The 12,991-nt window shown below is 40.6% G+C and overlaps 1 protein-coding gene across 1 annotated transcript in view; it reads left to right on the top strand.

Annotated features, from left to right (window-relative positions):
* The window catches only part of CWH43 (cell wall biogenesis 43 C-terminal homolog), a 76,181-nt gene that overhangs the window by 42,058 nt on the left and 21,132 nt on the right, over window positions 1-12,991 (top strand). The window contains exons 10-13 of the mRNA XM_517303.5: window positions 223-328; window positions 2,423-2,558; window positions 4,162-4,311; window positions 9,612-9,756. Coding sequence (XP_517303.3) covers window positions 223-328; window positions 2,423-2,558; window positions 4,162-4,311; window positions 9,612-9,756 — 537 coding nt within the window. The remainder of the gene's footprint in view (window positions 1-222; window positions 329-2,422; window positions 2,559-4,161; window positions 4,312-9,611; window positions 9,757-12,991) is intronic.

Raw genomic sequence — 12,991 nt, 5'->3', positions numbered from 1 at the left:
CCCTCCTAACTTCCAAACTTAAGCTAGAAGTTCACAGAAGACTAATTTGAGAATGCCATATAGCAAATATCTCCTTATTTTCATGGATTAAATGTGGGAAAATGTCTACGGAAATTCCTTTGCTGAAATAAGAATTTTGGTAGAGAGGAGTGGAGAAAAGTGGGTCACTGAAACTGCCATTGTTCACAGTCATCCTAAACTACCATTAAAACAATTCCTCAGGCACCAACCAAAGAGGTCTCTGCTGCCATCTGGCCTTTCAGGTTTGGATATGACAATGAAGGGTGGTCTAGTCTAGAAAGATCAGCTCACCTGCTCAATGAAACAGGTAAGTCTTCCTGGAATTAGTTCCAGGTTTTGAGAAACTATTATTGTTACTTTTATTTTCAGCAGGGTCATAAGCCATAACTTAATGCAGGTATTAGGTTAAATTTATGACCAGCATGGTCATAAACTCACCTCAAAAATGCTTTACGTTGGCAGGCAGCTGCAGGGGGACTGAGCTTCTGTAACCACTCCTGTCTTTGTTTGAGAGCAATTAATTCAGTTGATTCTGAGCAACTCTTCATACTGAGTATCTTTAGGGGATTCATATTGTGTTGTTGTTCTTAGGGATGCCCCTGCTAGTAGCTTCTGTCACCTGGGGACCCACTGTTGGGGACCAGAAGCCTTGGCTCAAAAGGCAGAATGGGTTGTAGGGAAAAGAAAGAGAGATCAGACTGTTACTGTGTCTATGTAGAAAAGGAAGACATAAGAAATTCCATTTTGATCTGTACTAAGAAAATTGTTTTGCCTTGAGATGCTGTTAATCTGTAACTTTAGCCCCAATCCTGTGCTCACAGAAACGTGTGCTGTATGGAATCAAGGTTTAAGGGATCTAGGGCTGTGCAGGATGTGCCTTGTTAACAATATGTTTACAGGCATTATGCTTGGTAAAAGTCATCGCCATTCTCCATTCTCGATTAACCAGGGGCACAATGCACTGCGGAAAGCCACAGGGGCCTCTGCCCAAGAAAGCCTGGGTATTGTCCAAGGTTTCTCCCCACTGAGACTGCCTGAGATATGGCCTCATGAGAAGGGAGAGACCTGACTGTCCCCCAGCCTGGCACCCGTAAAGGGTCTGTGCTGAGGAGGATTAGTAAAAGAGGAAGGCCTCTTGCAGTTGAGATAAGAGGAAGGCCTCCATCTCCTGCATGTCCCTGGGAATGGATGTCTCAGTGTAAAACCCGATTATACATTTGTTCTATTCTGAGATAGGAGAAAACTGCCTTGTGGCTGGAGATGAGATATGCTGGCAGCAATGCTGCTCTGTTACTCTTTGCTACACTGAGATGTTTGGGTGGAGAGAAGCATAAATCTGGCCTACTTACACATCCGGGCAGAGTAACTTCCCTTGAACTTATTTGTGACACAGATTCCTTTGCTCACATGTTTTCCTGCTGACCTTCTCCCCACTATCACCTTGTTCTCCTGCTGCATTCCCCTTGCTGAGATAGTGAAAATAGTAATCAATAAATACTGAGGGAACTCAGTGACTGGGGCCAGTGCGGGTCCTCTGTATGCTGAGCACCGGTCCCCTGGGCCCACTGTTCTTTCTCTATACTTTGTCTCTGTGTCTCATTTTTTTTCTCAGTCTCTTGTCCCACCTGACGAGAAATACCCACAGGTGTGGAGGGGCTGGCCCCGTTCATGGGTCAGAGGGAGGTTGATTTGTGAAGCAAATTGCTTTCAACAGGCCTAGGGCCAATTTGATTTGTTTCAATGCTCCGGGGTGCTCATTTTTGTGTGAAGCATCTTTGAAATCTGAGAGTGTTTTTGGTTTGTAGACCAACTACGGGTGTATGGAGCAGGATAAGTAAAGGACTAACCTGTTCTGGTTATTCTTAATGATAAGTGTGCCTCCTGAGACATATCTGAGTGTCTATATGGATGTAATACCACTAAGACATTTTTTTGCCCCTTAGCCCTTTTTTAGTCTGATTACAGGCTTCCAAGGCACACCTGGCCAAGATCTAATAAAGCCAATCAACTTAGTTCTGGGTCAGTACTATGGAGCTGTCTGTGCTGGAATAAAATGCTATGGTGCACCATTCTCTTGTTTCTGAACATAAATTGGATATTTGAGAAATGCATTAAGATTATTTGAAATTTTGGGAATGATGTTGAGCACATTTGAAAATTCTTATCCTTCTTGGTAGTTCCTGGAGGTGTTTCATGTTTTAACTGCATTCTAAACGTGGGAAAATTCCTTTAGAGTTCAGATTTGAGCCACTTCCCTCTAGTGACTCACTAATAATTACTTTGTTTTTGGGTTTATCAGTAAAGAAAAAAAGGTTAAGGGTCAAGAATAAAGTGTTGCTAATTGTTTTTTGCCTTGCTGTGATTCATCACTGTATGCTACTTTTTTTTTTTTTCTGAACAGGTGCAGATTTCATAACAATTTTGGAGAGTGATGCTTCTAAGCCCTATATGGGGAACAATGACTTAACCATGTGGCTAGGGGAAAAGTTGGGTTTCTATACAGACTTTGGTCCAAGCACAAGGTATCACACTTGGGGGTGAGTATACCTTGGGAGTTAATCCCGAAGATAGTCATGAAAGGCTAGGCTGCATAGGCTTGGAGTGGCAAGTTGATATTGTAATACCTTTGGAGAATGTGCCCCAGTGATGCTTCTTGGGGGATGAGGAGGTGCTGGAGATATGCACATTCTGTAATTTTTCAAATGGTTTTTCTGTGGCTGGATATTTCCAGTTCTTCAGCATTATAAACCAATCAATCTAGGAGCTGAGGTTGCAGCACCAAGCATGTCTGGCCTGGATGCTGTCCTCATGGAGCTTACCTTCCAGTGTAAGACAGAAAATCAACATGTACACACAAAAATAAATAAGGTACTTCACAATCATGATAAGCGCTGTGTAGAAAAGAAACCACTGAGGGAGAATAAGTGGGTGGGCAGTGCCATGGAAATGCTACTATAGGTAGGGTGGTCAGGAAGGTCTCTGCGAAGATATCATGGTGAGCAGGACCCAGGACCAGCCTTGGGAAGAGCTGAGGGAACAGTCAGGGTGAAGACTGAGGCAGGATCCATCTGGGTGTGCCTGGAGCATGGGGGGCCAAAGAGCAACTGGTAAGAAAGGAAGTCAAGGATGGGAACCTGATCATAGAGGGCTCCATTTTATCCAGTTGTGACTGGAAGCCACTGGAGGATTTTAAACAGGATAGTGATCTGGAAGAACAGATTCTCAGGGGCAAGAGTGGGAGCCAGGAGGCAGAGATGATAGGTAGAATAGCACAGATGAGAGATGACAATGGGAACAGTGGAGATGGTGAGAAGAGGACAAACTCAGGAACTATTTTAGAATAGAACCAACAGAACTTACAATAGTTTAGATGTCATGGGAGGGGAAGGAAGAATCAAGGGTGATGTCTAGGTTTTTGACCTGAGTCCCGCTAAGAGATGATACCCTTTAATGGAATGGGAACCATCAGGAGACCTTTAGGTTTGTGCTAAGTGTGAGATACCCCAAGACAGTCAAGTCATGCCCAGTAGGCAGTTGGGTATGGCCTGGAGGGCTGAGAAGGACAGGCCAGGCTGGAGATGTACCTTCAGCTATCATCGTATAGAGATAGACCTGTCTCAGAGACTCCATGAAGGTGACAGAGAATGCGTCTAGCTAGGGAAGAGAAACCTGCCAAGGACTGAGCTCTGTGGCTTAGAGTGAGGTGGAATGCCTTTTCATATGCCTATAGGACAGTTTTTCATTTCTAATTTTGTAAGTTGTTACTCCATGTTCTAGCTGGCAAGATTGTACCTTCCCATATGTGTTGATTAATATTAGAATTGTTTATGCAAATGTGTTGCCAGAGTAACTGCAAATACAATGGGTTTTTTGTATTACTAATGCTGCCCTTTTCATGTGTCCATAGCACTTATTAAAATAGAGTTGATGGTGTTTCCTTAGTGACACAGTGAGACATGCTATCAGATGAAACGATCTGACAAATGGACTGCCATATAAGTCTCTGCCGCATTGCTTTGAATGTCCCTTGGTGGGATGTGTGCAGTGGGACACATCCCTTTTTAATGCATTTGCTTAGTCCCAGTGCATGGTAGAATGGGACTGACAATGATGCCCATGTCTCTTTTCATTCCAATACAGGATTATGGCTTTGTCAAGATACCCAATTGTGAAATCTGAGCATCACCTTCTTCCGTCACCAGAGGGCGAGATCGCACCAGCCATCACATTGACCGTTAACATTTCGGGCAAGCTGGTGGATTTTGTCGTGACACACTTTGGGAACCACGAGTGGGTTTCTTTGGCCTACCTAATATTACACAAATGCCAAGAAATGTTATTAACAATGTACTTTGATTTCTATGAAATCACCTTTCTCATTTTCTTCTTTTTTACCTCCCAAAGTATTTCTCCCTGTGTTGCTGGTTTTAAAAATCAGACAGAAGCATTTAAGATGCAGGCAGCCGTTAGTGCTGGTGTAGGGACAGGCCGTGTTAGTCTGCATTTACTGAGCTGTACAGTCAATTCCCTGTGCAGGGGCTGTCCGAAGTGCATTACTGTGTTTGCTCTTCACTCTGTGTAAGGTAAGCACTCTTAGAGCCCCATTTTGCAGGTAAAGAAACTAGGCTGAGAGAGGTCAGGCAACCCATCCAACCAGGAGCAAGCACACAGCCAGGGCATAGGCAGTCCCAAACCCAGGGTTACAAGTGCTTGCAACCACACAATAAACCAGACAACAGAAAAAGAAATTTCCTTTTCCTACAGGATTACTGCTACATATGGAAGTACTGTTGGGATTTGAGGTTATTAAATGACATCTCTTCTCTCCCTCATGTTTTCACAAACAACAGATAGGCAGAGGAATCTGGAAGAGGGAGATCAAAATATCACTTTGAATACTGATAAGCCTATTTGGAAAACCTGGCTTAAGTGCCCATATGGACTTGTGAATACATGCCTAAATATACACAAAACTGACTCCCCCTAAATGGTGGGCCTACCCTGCTTGCCCTGGCAAGCTCTCTCCTTGATGGAAAGAAGAGGACGGAAAACAGCCTGTCTGCAAACTGGCAGCTTCCAAGGAGAATAGAAAAGAAGGATTTGAGACAAGCACGTGAAGTTAATTTCAAGATTATTGAATTAGAAAAGTCCTCCCAAAAAGTAAAGAATGGGGAGAGAGGCCAGTGATGGTTTTCTAAGGAAGTCCCTCTATACGCAACATGAAGAGTGGGGAATGAGTTTTATCCCCAAAGAATAACATTTACAACCAGTGACAGTACTGAATAAATCATGAATAATCCCAGCAATATATTGTAAAAGCAAACATAAAAGTATGTAACTTATACTTGACCATACTAAACCACAATAATTTAAACATGAATATAAAGAGCTATGTGCTATGACATTCACATGCAAGCTTTGCCTGCATTAATGACATGAGGCCACAGAACTTTAAAGAGACATACTTTAGGAAAACAACGTTGTTGTACTATAAGTTTTATTTAAACAAATTGGTGTGTCTGCCACTCTTATTTCCCTGGTTACCTCACTGTTTCTAACACTATTATGTGAATCTGTGAAAGCATATTTGAATATTTTCTTAAATAAGTCAGATCATAAATAATATCAATAAACCATCCAAATATAATTAATATGAACCATTTATGAACCAGACTCTTGCTTACCTCCTTAGAAATAAGAAGAGTGTTTGGAGGATGGATGATATAGATGGTTCATATCTCTTAAAAAAGCTGTTTGAAGAAATGCTTTCTTTTTTTCCCAGTGATTTTCATGTAGCAAGTACAGGCATTCAGAAATCATTCCCATGACCTTATGTTGTACTTAACATTGGGTTTATCTTTAAAAAAAATAATACTTTCGTGTTTAAAGGTTGCAAGTTCTCAACCTAAGAAACAGTTTAACTCCTTGACTTTTTTCCTTTGCCTTTTTCCCCTGTCCCCTTTAACTCTCTCCAATATATCCCAAAATGTAAAGAAGAGGTTTGAAAAGGAAGAGAAAGCTAAAAGAGAGCCCTAGGAATGTGCTTGGAAAAGAGGAGGGAAGGATTGCCTTTTCTCACTTTCTGTTAACCACCTACTTAAAGCTCTCTGGATAACACCATATCCTTTACTTGCTGTCTTGCTCATTTGATTCAATAATAATGACAACAATAGCAGTAACAATAATAGTGAACACTTGATGATACATAACTCCAGGAATGAAGGCAGTGTAATTTAATGATTAAGAGCATGGGATTCCAGAACCTGGAATCAGACAATCTGGTTTGAATTCTAATTCATTAACTAGCTGTGTATCCTTTGCTGAGTTTCTTAACTACCTTGAGCTTTAGTTTTCTCATCTGTAAATCAGGTGCAATAGTCCTACCTATTTCATGGGGTTCTTGTGCCCATATTACCTCATGCAAAGTACATGAATGTAGTAAGTGCTCAATTAACACTGGCCATTACTAAACCAAATCAGACAACTATGAATATAAGGTATATTGGGCAGCTTAAAAAATAATTCATTTGTCAAACATGAATCAAGCATCTGACATGTCCCAAGCACACAGCTAGACTCAGTCCTTGCTTTAGGAACCACTGCTCTGAGCCACTCCCCAGAAGTACTGTCCGGGACACTGTAGCCTCCCAACAAGCGACATAGGAAAGTTAACACCTTGAATAATTTGTGACGTGATCACGACATGTTTTATTTGTCTTTGTTTTCTACAGTACTAGATACACAAATTCTTACTGTGAATAAATATTTAGAGATTTCGTTTTCCAGTGATTATGGCATATAAATGTGAAAATCCTATTAGGAATGAATAATTTCTAATGCTTGTGCATGTTATTAGCTGATTCAACAAGATTTTAAAAAGTACTGACTGCACAAATATGTCTTTTACAACCACTAAATAGGAAATAGCAGCATTTTTTAGAAGTCACTCAGGCAAACACCATAATGAAAATTGATATTATTTTAGGTAATTAACTGAGCCACTAATCACCATTTAAAGAAATCTATAACATGCATCATATACAAAGAGGAGAGAACACAGAATCCATAGTCTGACACTATGTGACACAGAACCTATGTTCAAGATTTGGTTCCGTTACCGGTTAACCTTGGTAAGTTCCAGTTCTCGTGTCTCTGGAAATGGGATAAAATTCTCTTTTCCAGCTTACTTTATAGGGTTATTGGACCAACAAAATATTAACAGATAAGAAAACATAAAGCATATGTGAGCTCTCTCTCTTTCTGTCTTGACCTCTTTCCTTATACATATACTTTTTACTTTTATTACTCTCACTAGGTAAGATTTATCTCCTGAGAAAATGTAAAACCAAATTCACAGATTACTTCCAGTTAGAGGCTACTAAAATATATTGGATTGAAAACACTGCCTGTGGTTAGTAGCTTTGGAATTTTCTAGATCTGGATTTGAATCCTTGTTGTAGGTAACAGAAGGAACAGAATTCCCTGCAGACCTAATGAAAGAACTACTTAACAAGATGCTGGAGGGACCCATGGAAAAAATAAGAGAGGCTGAGGCACTCAGACACTAGTTAACAGTGGGGAATTATTACCTGCCTTAAGGCTGAAGGAACAGGCAGAGAAAACAGTGTTCCCAGAGCCCAGTGAGACCCAGAACCAGGACAAGGGACCACCTGGCATAGAATGCAGCTACTGCCAGAGGGACTGGGGAAGGAATCCCTGAATGTTGCTCTTCTCCCACCTTTTAATCTCCCATTGGTGCCTCCGATTGGCCAAGCCTAACTGGAAACCAGCAGAGAAGGAAGTCCAGGAGATGAAATCTGCAGGGGTCAGCCTCTCAGGGCATAGAGAAAGACAGAGGATGAATGTGGGCTGGGGAAATGAAGAATAACCATAGGCATATTAACCTCATTTAAAAATAGAGCTACCACCTGCCTTCTGTTGTGAGCATTCAGTAGCAAAGGGGTTTAACAAATGGCCGTTCTTTTCACTCTTTTATTTCTTGAGACATCTTTTAATAGCCCTCAACTATTTTTATCCAACTCAGTCCTGTCTTGAGATCCTAACTCAACAAGGTTTCTCCAGTCTTCTCAGTGCTTGGTGATCTTCTATTTTTCTTTGTCATTTTCCCCCTTAACACTCATGTATTAGCTACCATTCTATGTAAATGCCTGTGTTTGACTACTGCCTATCTGTTCTGGGCTCCATTCCTTGCTCTTACTCTCAGCTATGCATTGCAGAGAACTGCATTTCCCACAGTCCCTTGCCTTCTGGCTTCTGGGTAGGTTTAGCCAATGGGAGGCACTAGTGCAAGGTTGGAGGGAGTAGAGAAGCTAGTGTATTTTTCTCCTTCTCTCTCTGCTTCCTCTGGTGTCTCTGGGAGGAGCTGAGTCTCTTCTGTGGCTCCAGCTCTTCTTTGTATGGTCCCAGCTCCTCTGGAAAGCCTCCTCCATTGCTACATCTCCCACTAGTCGGTGCTGGCTTCTGGACTCTGATAATATCACCTCCTGTTTTCCCTGTAGCTGTAGAGGTGGTACTGGTTTCTTATTGTTATTAATCTCTGATTGCCTCATTGACTCCTATCTGGCTTCCCATCACCTAGCTAACCAATTCCCTATATTAAATTCAATTTGTTTGAAACATCTAGGGTGTTTCTGTTTTCCTGGCTAGATCATGTAAAATATGATGTCCTATTTTCCCCTAAACTCCCCAGAAGCTTGATGTACCCACCTAAGTATCTCAGTTATAGGTTTACAGTGCTTAGCATAATAAAAGCACCATGTTCAGCCGGTGTTTGAGCAGGAGAGCCAAGGAGGCTTTCAGAAAGTGTTCAGTTGGGCTGTGCACAGTGGCTCACGCCTGTAATCCCAGCACTTTGGGAAACAAGGTGGGTGGATTGCTTGAGGCCAGGAATTCAAGACCAGCCTGCCCAACATGCAAAATGCTGTCTCTACTAAAAATACAAAAATTAAGTTGGGCATGGTGGTGTGCACCTGTCATGCCAGTTACTCAGGAGGCTGAGGCGGGAGAATTGCATGAATGCAGGAGGTGGAGGTTCCAGTGAGCCGAGATTGTGCCATTGCACTCCAGTCCGGGTGACAGTGTGAGACTCTGTCTCAAAAAAAAAAAAAAAAAAAAAAGTGTTCAGTTGAAGGAGCTTAGGTTACATAAGCCTGATGGGCTCTGTGAATGTCAGGATTCTTCATCTTACCAGTATTCCTGGCTCTTTTTACTTTTTTAAACTACTAATTCTTTAGCTGTAATACTGATGGTGAGCTATCACGTTAGTGATTTCATTTCTTCTGATGAAAAGTTGAACAAATGCTGTATTTAGAGTAGATCTTTAAATTGACTTGACTCCAAATGATTTGTGAAGAAAGGTCCTGTTCTTAGCCAAATGTCTGTCAGCCTATTCATTTGAAGCGCTGTATCTAGGTCTTGTTCATTTGTATAATGTTAAGACAGTTGCCCGAGTAGGAATGACTCTGGGCTTCTTCACTATATGCAGATAGTCTTTGGCAACTTAGGTACCTAAGGCTTTTTAAAGTTTGTTTTACAAATACAATAAAGGGTCATATTTTTACATTTTTTAGAGATGACCTCGACAGGAAACTGCAGGCTATTGCTGTTTCAAAACTACTGAAAAGTAGCTCTAATCAAGTGATATTTCTGGGATATATCACTTCAGCACCTGGCTCCAGAGATTATCTACAGCTCACTGAACATGGCAATGTGAAGGTAACATAATCTTAATAGGATTTCTAATTTATTAAGTAAAACAATTCTTTTTCTTTCATGTTTTTAAAAAAACCAACCTCACCTAACAATTTAATGTGCAGTCTATCTACTGCCGCCTAGAAAATCACCACAAAACATGCGAGCTTAAAACAACAGCAATCATCTATTTGCTCATGAATCTCCAGTGTGGACAGGGCTCAATGGGGGTAGCTCATCTCTGTTCCATGCAGGGTCAACTAGGTGTCTCAACCAAGGACTGGAGGATCTACTTCATAGGTGATTTATAGGTCGCAAGTTGTGCTTTAGGCTTGGGACCCTGGTTCCTCGCCATGGGCTACTTAGGCTTCCTCCCTGCATGGTGCTGGCTTTCAATAGTGAATATCCCAAGAGAACCAGAAAAAATCTGTTTTGCTTTGTATGGCATAGCCTTGTAAGTCATATACTGTTACTTCCACTGTCATTACAAGTCTGATCACATTAAATTCTTGATGGGAGGAATATCAAAACCACAAGACAAGAATACTAATGGAAAGTGAGATTTTGTTGTAGCCATGTTTAGAAAACACAATCTGCCACATTATGAAAGTTAATTATGGGGCTGGGTGCGGTGGCTCACGCCTGTAATAACAGCACTTTGGGAGGCTGAGGTGGGCGGATCACGAGGTCAGGAGATTGAGACCATCCTGGTTAACATGGTGAAACCCCATCTCTACTAAAAATATAAAAAATTAGCCGGGCATGGTGGCAGGTGCCTGTAGTCCCAGCTACTTGGGAGGCTGAGGCAGGAGAATGGCAGGAATCTGAGACGTGGAGCTTGCAGTGAGCTGAGATCGCACCACTACACTCCAGCCTGGGTGACAGAGCGAGACTCTGTCTCAAAAAAATATATAAATAAATTAAATAAATAAATAAATAATAAATAAATAAAAATTAAAAAAAGAATTGAGAGTAAAACAAAATGAAATGCCACACAGAGAGAATGGCTAATTATCCAACAGGGCCACAGCAGATGACACTGAATTACTCTAACTTTTCAGGTCTGAAACACTTGAATTTGTCAGTGTACCAGAATATAATCATGTTCTGGGGAACTGCCACACAAATCAAATTCTCAGGGGACTGATATATATATACTGATATATATATACTGATATATATATACACTGATATATATATACTGATATATATATATACTGATATATATATACACTGATATATATACTGATATATATATATATACTGATATATATATACACTGATATATATATACTGAGATATATATATATACTATAATGCCAAATGAATTAATTTAGAATGAGAAATATGATTGTTATGTTTAGTTATGCCCTATGCAGATGTCTTGGTCCCTTTCATTCCATTTTCAACTTCATGTCTTGAGATAATATCTGCAGAGAAAAAAGCTTATCTGTCTTATGTTGATTTTACTACTTTAACTCTTCTTAGGGTGTAACATTATTTACAGAGTTTGGATGACAGGTTAAAGAGCATGGCATGATGAGAATTTTCTGCATGTGACAGAAATAACAGAGAGTGTATTTCTTTTTTTTTCTGATTTTTAAAAAATTTTATTATTATTATACTTTAAGTTTTAGGGTACATGTGCACATTGTGCAGGTTTGTTACATATGTATACATGTGCCATGTTGGTATGCTGCACCCATTAACTCGTCATTTAGCATTAGGTATATCTCCTAATGCTATCCCTCCCCCGTCCCCACACCCCACAACAGTCTCCAGAGTGTGATGTTCCCCTTCCTGTGTCCATGTGTTCTCATTGTTCAGTTCCCACCAATGAGTGAGAACATGCGGTGTTTGGTTTTTTCTCCATGCGATAGTTTGCTGAGAATGATGGTTTCCAGTTTCATCCATGTCCCTACAAAGGACATGAATTCATCATTTTTTATGGCTGCATAGTATTCCATGGTGTATATGTGCCACATTTTCTTAATCCAGTCTATCATTGTTGGACATTTGGGTTGGTTCCAAGTCTTTGCTATTGTGAATAGTGCCGCAATAAACATACGTGTGCATGTGTCTTAATAGCAGCATGATTTATAATCCTTTGGGTATATACCCAGTAATGGGATGGCTGGGTCAAATGGTATTTCTAGTTCTAGATTCCTGAGGAATTGCCACACTGACTTCCACAATGGTTGAACTAGTTTACAGTCCCACCAACAGTGTAAAAGTGTTCCTATTTCTCCACATCCTCTCCAGCACCTGTCCTTTCCTGACTTTTTAATGATAGCCATTCTAATTGGTGTGAGATGGTATCTCATTGTGGTTTTGATTTGCATTTCTCTGATGGCCAGTGATGATGAGCATTTTTTCATGTGTCTTTTGGCTGCATAAATGTCTTCTTTTGAGAAGTGTCTGTTCATATCCTTGGCCCACTTTTTGATGGGGTTTTTTGTTTTTTTCTTGTAAATTTGTTTGAGTTCATTGTAGATCCTGGATATTAGCCCTTTGTCAGATGAGTAGGTTTTGAAAATTTTCTCCCATTCTGTAGGTTGCCTGTTCACTCTGATGGTAGTTTCTTTTGCTGTGCAGAAGGTCTTTAGTTTAATTAGATCCCATTTGTCAATTTTGGCTTTTGTTGCCATTGCTTTTGGTGTTTTAGACATGAAGTCCTTGCCCATGCCTATGTCCTGAATGGTATTGCCTAGGTTTTCTTCTAGGGTTTTTATGGTTTTAGGTCTAACATGTAAGTCTTTAATCCATCTTGAATTAATTTTTGTATAAGATGTAAGGAAGGGATCCAGTTTCAGCTTTCTGCATATGGTTAGCCAGTTTTCCCAGCACCATTTATTAAACAGGGAATCCTTTCCCCATGGCTTGTTTTTGTCAGGTTTTTCAAAGATCAGATAGTTGTAGATATGCGGCATTATTTCTGAGGGCTCTGTTCTCTTCCATTGATCTATGTCTCTGTTTTGGTACCAGTACCATGCTGTTTTGGTTACTGTAGACTTGTAGTATAGTTTGAAGTCAGGTAGCATGATGCCTCCAGCTTTGTTCTTTTGGCTTAGGATTGACTTGGCAATGCGGGCTCTTTTTTGGTTCCATATGAACTTTAAAGTAGTTTTTTCCAATTCTGTGAAGAAAGTCATTGGTAGCCTGATGGGGATGACATTGAATCTATAAATTACCTTGGGCAGTATGGCCATTTTCACGATATTGATTCTTCCTACCCATGAGCATGGAATGTTCTTCCATT

The sequence above is a fragment of the Pan troglodytes genome, chromosome 3, assembly GCF_028858775.2.
Source record: "Pan troglodytes isolate AG18354 chromosome 3, NHGRI_mPanTro3-v2.0_pri, whole genome shotgun sequence".
NCBI lineage: Eukaryota > Metazoa > Chordata > Mammalia > Primates > Hominidae > Pan > Pan troglodytes.
This window is presented reverse-complemented; position numbering and strand designations above follow the sequence as displayed.